This window comes from Apostichopus japonicus, chromosome 23, assembly GCF_037975245.1.
Source record: "Apostichopus japonicus isolate 1M-3 chromosome 23, ASM3797524v1, whole genome shotgun sequence".
Classification (NCBI taxonomy): domain Eukaryota; kingdom Metazoa; phylum Echinodermata; class Holothuroidea; order Aspidochirotida; family Stichopodidae; genus Apostichopus; species Apostichopus japonicus.
Window position 1 is genome coordinate 7,517,209 of NC_092583.1, and position 9,058 is coordinate 7,526,266.

A 9,058-nucleotide genomic window follows, 5' to 3' on the forward strand; every position below is an offset into this window, starting at 1 on the left:
ATCGGTTGGACCATCATGACAATGTGACCACATAGCTATATACATTTCTACCTTAACTACAAAATGTGTAGCCAAGTATGTACCACAAATAAGTCATTAATAACCATGACCAACATATAGTTACATTATATTGATGCATTTATTAGCTAGTACTTTTTATACGCATCACGAGACTGGAAGACTCGAATTTACAATAATATTATTTTCAATGAATGTCCATTTTATTTACAACTTTAATTTAAAATGCAATATTTTCATATTTATAGCAACTTTGATTTCAGTTTTCAATTTTAATATTTTTTATTTCACTTTACTTAATCTTTTAACCCTAATTGACCCTCTACATCCAGACCGGGAAGTTTCGACAAGACCACTCTCCTCTTAAATACCTGGACCTACACTAGTCACGTGACCCAACAGTTTCCAAGACAAACGAACATGAAAACAAACTAACTTATAGTTAGTAAACAAATACATGTACATACTTGTTCAAACTTATAATATTAATGTGTGAAAGTGTGTAATGTATACGTGTGTTAATAAAAAAGGCTGTAATAAAAAAAAATGTGTTCTTAGGAGAAAAATGTTAATACTTATCCCGGAAAAAGGTAAAAAAAGGCCTCTGAACTCTAAGTTAAAAAAAAGGCCTACTTAGTTTATACTTAATATTACTAACCTTATATACATAATTACCTTATTCTACTTATTACTTACAAACAACAATAATACACACAAAGACAAAAACCACAGACAAACCATTGTCTGAAGAACAATACACAAAAACTGCTGAGTACATGACGTCATCTAGGTCCACTAATATTCCTACAATCTAGGTCTCGTCTACACTTCCGGTCTTTCAAATGGAGGGTCAAAGAAAAATATTAAAATTTATTAAAGGAAGAGGGACCCTCATTTTCGGGACCACACTTCGTGGAAGGTGTGCGTGGCCATCGAGCTGCTCTTGGTCGTTCAAGCTTTTCTTGTGACGGTTTAGTGGCTGCTTCTGTAGCTGTGGGAGGTTCTAAGACTTGTGGTGTTACTGATCTAATACCCGCCGTTTTCTGTGTGAGAATAAATAAAGAAAAGTCCGCAAAATGGAACTGACAAAGGCACCTAAGAAAAACAACTGGAGATTATCAAAAGAACTTGTCAGTGAAATGTTCGAAAATATTTCAAGATGTTTCAAGATGTTTATCAAGTGAAGACAGCCTTTAAATGTTGGTAACATCACCCCCCCCCCCCCCTCCCCGATCCTCATGATCTCGTATCCATTCCTGTTCATTAAGTATGGGCGAAATTGATAGAGAGAAACAATATATTATATACTAAACTAAGGAATTGATTGTAATTCTAAGAGGATCACATCTTTCCAAATTACCGGACGAGCAGATGCGGCTCTACTGATGGACGATCTGATAGTCTCGTCGATTTTGGCAAACTCTCCCTGATCATCTGGCATCGACAGGTTCCATCTCTTGAAGATTGCATTGATGGTTGCCTCCAACTCCTCCGTCGAGTTGGCGTATTTCGGCTCCTCTCCTTCCTCCATCTCCTCTTCGGACATCTCAGCGGTACCGTCGATGTCGATTACCTCCTCCTGCCACTCTTCATTGTCCGGTTCCTCATCCTCTTGAAATATTTCACGACAAACACCCTTCATCTCCTGGAACCGACTATTTGTTCCAGAGAGTGGGATCGGGGCAGGTGTAGAAGGTACAGGTGTTATGCCCTGTGAGATAAAGATATATAAAAAATGTCCGATAGAATGGTTTTAAAGACTGCAGAAATTATTGTGGGGAACAGAATTCGCGCCAATGACGTCAGCAGTGATTGAGCCCTGTACCTCCAACAATTGAACCCATTTGCCTGAAAAAAATTCCCCTTGTTATGAAGCCAAGGGGAGGGGGTGTCCTCCTCCCCTTTGGATATTTTTTGCATTTCCAGGTGGCCTCAGATGCAATTTGGTGCAATGTAGCACACTTCAACACCCACTCCATTTTGTTAATAATTTTGCATTTTCACCTGGCCCTAGATGCAATTTGGTGCTCCAAATGAGATTTTTCTCTCATTGGAAATGAAAAAGGGGTTTTCTGACTTGCGAAGCAGGGGGGGGGGGCGGAATGATACTTCCGCCCCCCATATTTTTCAATGGGGGGCCCTGGTTCCTACGCCTTTGTAAGTTCTTTCTTTCAATTTACTGGAATATCTGGATCAAGCAATTTGAAACACGGTATGATTGCTATGTAAGACCTACATGAATCTTGAGGATGCCTTCCAAGTCCATCTCCCCCCCAGCCTCCTTGTCCTTCCTCTTCTCCAGTTTGGATGGCAACATCCTCTCGACTTGTGTCTTTATCTGATCAAGCAGGTGTTCAGCATCTTCTTCACCGACGGCATTCCCACTCAAAGTCATGATGTCTCGGAGAAGTTGGATGTTATCTCTGTGATGATTGCAAGAAGTTCTGGCCAATCCTCGGGAGTTGTTGGCGCATGCGCAGTCTTGATCTACTGGAGTTTCATGGTGACCACGGTGGATAATGCGGGTAGCACATTGGGCATTGCCAGTTTCAGGTGCTACGACGAACAAAGAAAAGCAAATTGGAATTACTATCTGGACAACATAACTCGATTTTTATGAGGATAAAAATCATTAACCATTCTTTCATGTGCAACGTTTTTTTAAGGACATTCACTACAAAAAGGTTGTTACGTAAGATTGATTAAAAGTTGTCTTGTTTGTCCCTACTTCAAGATGAATTAAATAGCAAATTATCCTATCGTGTCCTGTATGAGTAAGTGTTTGCCTTTGGGACAGTTTGCGTCACATTAAGCGAACGTGAATCTTATCCTCTATATTTTTAATGGACAAATGAAGATTCTCAATTAAATTGATCACATTTCACAATAAAATGGGAGCACATTTAATGCGTCACGTACAAGTTCAAATAGAAAGAAAATATATACTTTTTTACCAAATGTCTTGGCACGGCATTCCTCTCCTAGGTGCTCGGAGAGGTTGTGAGAGCATGGTGGACTACTGGATGGGCTTCGGCACCCAGTCTCTGATGCTCTGAAGGGCTGTACATCGGTTAGACGCACAGTGGGTTTGAACTGTTAAAATAGAAACAGAACCATTTTATCTATCTGTAACACCGCCCCCTTTAAAAGATGGAAAATAATAAGCTGAAAACAGCATTTATCCTGCAAGGATCTTTATTAACAAACTTGCCCCTCCCCCTCCCTTCGGTCCAGCCCACTTTTCGTCCCCAAGGAACAGTTGTGTTAACAAAAAAATAAATCATTCTTATTTAGTAGCAAAGCTACGTTAAAAGTTCCCACTATTTCAATTTTTACCCATTTGCATGTTTCTCCCAAACTTACTGGGGAATCTGTTGGCAGGGGTGGCAGAGAGTGTGGGGGGGGGGTGTTCAGACGGTAGCAGACGAATAGGGGCAATCAATTATGAACGATACACTGTAGCACAGGATCATTATCTTATCAGAACCTTTTTTATACCCACTGTGCGTCCCCAGTGAAACAAGTATGTTTTACAATACAGAAATAACTTGTCATGATATCATATTTTTACACAATTTTTTGTGGGATTTTTTTACCTTCACGCTCATATAAACATCGTCATATTGTTCCCAAATCATCTATCCATTGATTAATATTTACATAGAGCCTCTTGTAGGACTGACGAATCACCCGCTATAGGAGAAAATGCTAACATTATCTGCACATATACATGAACAGAAGAAGCGTAATAAATTTAATGTTACCCAGGTTCAGCTGCTAAATATTGCTGTAACTTTTCAAAAGTACTTTCACGGAGATTCTTTACCTAGAGCTCCAATTAAGCTCAGACATCGAAGAGTTATGATTGCAATACGTCTCAGAAAGAGGAATATTGTTTGAGGGGGGGGGGGGGGGTTGACCATTAGCTGATTGCCTAGCATATTTAGGGCCTATGTTTATATGAAAAATGAGGGTGAACGAAATATATAATTATATTCCAAAAATATAAGGTCATAGAGCGATAAAATGACGACAAACATTTGTACCGATAACTTGTCCAAACAAAGCATTGAAACACATTATGATATCATTTCATCAGTCCTGATTGAGTAAAACCAACAACAACAAAAAACATTTTACTACACAAAAATCATTATTTTCAACAATTTGCACTGGGTACTACGAGATAAAAGGGCAACTTCATATGAGTATCATGTTGGCAATTTCAGTTAACTTCTACATGTACAATATTGATATCAAACATTGAAATACAAGCACTGTGGATTGAAAATGGCTCCGCGTTTTCCTAGCTGGGAGTTTAGTTTAGAAGCTATAAATGCTGTATGTGTGTGTATGTGTGCGTATGTATGTGTGTATGTTGGCAATTGACTTGATTGAGAATTTGAGAACCCACTTAGCCGGGGTCGTGTTTGGAGAGGGGGGGGGGCAGAGGATGGCAGACGAATAGGGATTTCAGTGTGGGACAGTTAGCTATGAATGACTTCACTACAGCAAACGATCATTATAGTTTATGAAGGACGATCTCGATACAGAGTTGTTACTGCATTTACAGCTGTACAGGTAAACGCAAACCCATAGATGGTATAGACTTGTTTTGAAGTGCAATACATAATGTCGTTTTGTCGGGGATAAATAGTACCACTGCAAAACAGATGTATCCCCCTACCCCACCCTTCCACCTCCCCAGTTCAGGGTTTAACTTGTATTAATATGAATATCAAACGTACGTTCTTACTGATGTTGTAATGTTGAGTTCCATGTCGCTCTGTGGTTACAGCTGATCTGTTTACAGCTAATATATTATGATGGTTTAACTCACCAGTGCTCGGCGTTTTCGGCCAATCCACCGTTTAAAGTTGGCATATCGTCCGCTTGGGGCGGATGGATTCACTGATGCGAAGTGGACTTTCGAAGAAACACAACCCATTTTGATGAATAGCCTGTAGCTTTAAAGACACAGCGAGGAACGGAGTCAAGCGATAGCATAGCACAGCAATGTGTTGACAATGTTTTTCTACCTTAACCCAGCGGATCAGTTCATTATTATGACGTCGGCGCTTATTTGAATAGATGCGTAAATCACGCGTACGCGCGTATAGTTACAACAGAACTTCAACGTGTTGGTGCGTGTATTTGTGGGTAGACGACCATGTATCTATGCATATTCGTGAAAATTATAACCTTAGTAATGGTAACCGAGATAAAGTACTACTCCACACACAGAAAGTGTTGGTCAATGATTCCTAATACACAGTCACATACCGTTATCTAACGGAGTGACACAGCGGGTAGTGACGTCACGACTGGGATACATGCATCTCTATACATCAGTAGCGTATAGCCTATAGCCAATGTACTCTCAATAACGATATCATATCATATTGTATGTGTATCAGTGTCTGTATACACTATGTTTGATTACAGGCGGCGTTTTAAGAGAGTTCGTCACTAACATACTGGACATTAATATCCTATGCAACTCATCAACAGCAAACTGAATAAGCAAGAGGTATATAAAGAAATTCTGAAATTTGATATTATTGATTAAGAAGTCTCTCCCAGTTTAAGAACATACAATGCTTCTTCATCCTGATCCAATCCAACCCCTCCTCCACCCCTCCCTCTACGAAAATACGATCAGAGAAGTAAGAAACTTTGTTGACTTAACTCATTTTAGACTGGTGCTGTGGCCGATTGGATAAAGGCGGTGGCATTTGAAGCAATGAGGCTTACCAATCGGGAGGTTCGATTCCCGGCCGGGTCATAGTAAGGCGGGTTTTTCATCCAAGAGCAATGTACGGTTTTCCCATCTGAAATGACTTTCTAAATTGAAAAGATTCCAAATTTGAGTTAAAATGTTGCATTGGAAGCCACCCGACGTGTAAGTTATAATCCATTAGCCCTTGCGTGTCTCTCCCACATTTGTGGTCGCTTAAGCGTCGTAAAAATAACTGCTGATTATTATTATTATTATGATCATTTTTAATACAAAGAAATAAATATGACCCTCCCTGAGAAGAAACAAAGAGAGAATATAATATATAAAAATCTAGATGTTTGCGATATCTCTATCCAAACGGCATAATATCGGAAGTCACACAGCTGTTGCTACAAAACGTACAATAATGTACATAATTTATGAACAATCTCTTCACATGAAGAAAATCTGGCAATATTGGTAATTTACATTTATACGGTAAAATCTCATTTTGCATGTGGTCATTAATATCACTTTCAAACAATGTGACAGTGTGAAGAGTAACGTAGTAAATATATGCAAAATAGTTTCGCTCACAGCAAAAGAGTAAGTTATTGAAAATATCTTTTATCTTAATGATAGCAGAGAATCATACTTGTTAGATAATAATTTTGCCAATGTACAAACATGTGAAAATAATTTTCTGCTAGAAAAACAATGTGTCATATATATATCTAATTGACACCGTAGTGAGTTGGAAAATCCAGAACAGTGAAAAAACTTCCAGCTTCCACCGCGATTCGAACCCGGGCCTCCCGCTTTATATGCGGATACCCTAACCACTAGGATATGGACGCTGATTGTACGTCCAGAGGTTCGAATCCGGTAAGGAAGATCTTAATTCCACTGTAGAGGTTTGTCACCTGTATCGAACAATAGTATTCTGTTTTGGTGACATATTTGCCTTACCCTAGAGATCAAACATGATGCTAACCAACTCGAAATCATTTGTGATTCCTAAAGCCGGATCTCGCAAGAGATACCTGGGACAGACTTTGTTAATGAAATGAAGGTAAACGACAAAGGCAAATGAATATATGTATATAATTGAAATCGTAGTGAGCTGGAAAATCCAGAACAGTGAAAAACCTTCCATATATATATACTTATACTACTTAATACTGAACAATACCAAACAATACACAAAAACTGCTGGGTACATGACGTCATCTATGTCCACTAATATTCCAACAATCCAGGTCTCGTCTACACTTCCGGTCTTTCAAATAGAGGGTCAAAGAAAATAATTAACATGTATTAAAGGAAGAGGGGCGCTCATTTTCAAAGAACTCAAGACTGAAATTCTGTCTTAAGTCAACCCGTGAAAACTTTAGACCAAGTTGGCTTTCTTTAATAGCGTCATCATTCATCACAAGCGGAGCCTTTTGACAAAGTTAGGGTTCTTTAATAGCGCCACCATTTACAACTAGTTGTCTTCTCTCCTTTTTTGTGCCAAAGGTAATGCACCACAATTAGAGTAGTGTTCATCCGCTCGAAAGGTTAACCATTGTCAGAGAAAGAGGTAAAAGTACCTAAGGTAAAGCTTGTTTAAACATGTAATCAGTTACTATCATCGTTTGTTCTGCCTTTATATGAAAGAGCATAATTTAAAGTACAGATGGTGTGAAAATATAGGGAGGATCGATGGTGATATAAACCATTTTGTAAAATCTTTTGATAAATGTTGATATTACTCCGAGCGAGCAGATGGAAGGGTGGGAGTTCAGTATGCTAAACTTGCTCATCTTCTAGCTCAAAATCTAAACGGTCATGATATGGAAGTTTGTGAGTGCCATGATAGGCCAAGATCTCAGCTATCATGTGGTGGGTAGGTTATGCCATTTGAAAACTTCTCTCTATGCTTTGAAGAAAGACAACAGCTGAATGGAAGACTTAAGATACAGAGGAGGACAGACAACAATTGAAAAATACATTGAAGGCAACAGAGGAGGAAGAACAACAGCTGGGATGGAAGACTAAATAAAACAGGGGAGGTAAGACAGTTATTCAAAGATACATTGAAGGCAACAAAGGATTGTTACGGATAGCTTCCGGGGTCCATCAGTATGTGCAAGGATGCAGCTTTCTGATTGCTATACGGTTCTCTTAATTACGGTTTGATGTCAGTGGTTCCACTACCGCTTTCTACGGGCAGTTACGTATTCCGTACGGGTTATTACGGCATGGTACGGTACTATCAAAGGGACCTTCCACCCGATGTAGCCATTCATTCCACACCTTGCTTCATACATTGAAGGACCTCTGGAAAACTCGCCAGAAGTAGATGCAGATCTGGATCCAGGCCTTGATTCATCGTTGCATCCAGCCTCTGATGACTCTGTAGCGGCTAATATTGGCTCTTCCTCTCCCTCGTGGTGACCTCTTCTTGTATGGTATGATGAACTGCTGTGACGTAGAGATGTGCTCTGATCAATGGAGAAAGGCAGAATGATTGAATAGTTGAACAAGCCTCACTACTTGATACAAGCATCGGGTGCCTCGATTCGTATGGCAACCCGTACCAAGCCGTATCAACCCATCACAACACGTTTCGACCCATATCAAGTTAATAATAATAATAATAATAAATTACACTTATAAAGCGATTAATACAGCGTTTCAAAGCGCTTTACAAAGTAGGAAAGAGACAAAGGAAACCAAGGGGGAAAAAAAACTAGGTATCGAATAGAAATGTTTTAAGTTGTCTCTTGAAAATACAAATGTAGGGAGAGTCACGAATGTTAAATAGGAAATCGCCATAACGAGTGCGGGTACGTGGACCAGGAGTTAATTGCAAATGCGCATGATTGGAAGAGTGAAGCGTAACTGTAGTTGACCTATACGCAAAGGAGTAATAAGGTCAGTGATATATTGAGGAGCAAGCCCGTTGATCGCTTGTAGGTGAGAAGTATGATCTTAAACTGGACGCGCTGCGAGATGGGAAGCCAATGCAATGAACTGAGTACAGGGGTGAGGTTATCAAACTTTTTAGTGAGTCAGACTAGGCGCGCAGCAGCGTTCTGAATTCTCTGAAGGGGAGCTATATGAGAAACTGGCAAATTCACATACAAACTGTTGCAGTAATCCAAATAGGAGGAAACAGAAGCGTGAACCAGTCGTTCAGTTGAGCCTTGATCTAGATACCTCCTGAGTTTACCAATTTTGTAAATACCATACGCAGCTGAACGACAAGTGTTCTGAATATGTTTTCGCATATCGAGTTTATCGTCGAGCAAGACACCAAGATCACGTGTACTTTCG

The 9,058-nt window shown here is 39.6% G+C and overlaps 1 protein-coding gene across 1 annotated transcript; it reads right to left on the reverse strand.

Annotated features, from left to right (window-relative positions):
- Positions 1–664: 664 nt before the first annotated feature.
- LOC139964497 (uncharacterized) lies at positions 665–5,015 on the reverse strand. Its single transcript, XM_071966091.1, has 5 exons — positions 4,859–5,015; positions 2,973–3,111; positions 2,255–2,574; positions 1,379–1,729; positions 665–1,061 (listed from the first exon to the last, which is right to left on the reverse strand). The coding sequence occupies exons 1-5, from the start codon at positions 4,964–4,966 to the stop codon at positions 882–884; spliced, it is 1,098 nt and encodes a 365-aa protein (XP_071822192.1). The 5' UTR covers positions 4,967–5,015; the 3' UTR covers positions 665–881.
- Between the last annotated feature and the right edge of the window lie 4,043 nt (positions 5,016–9,058).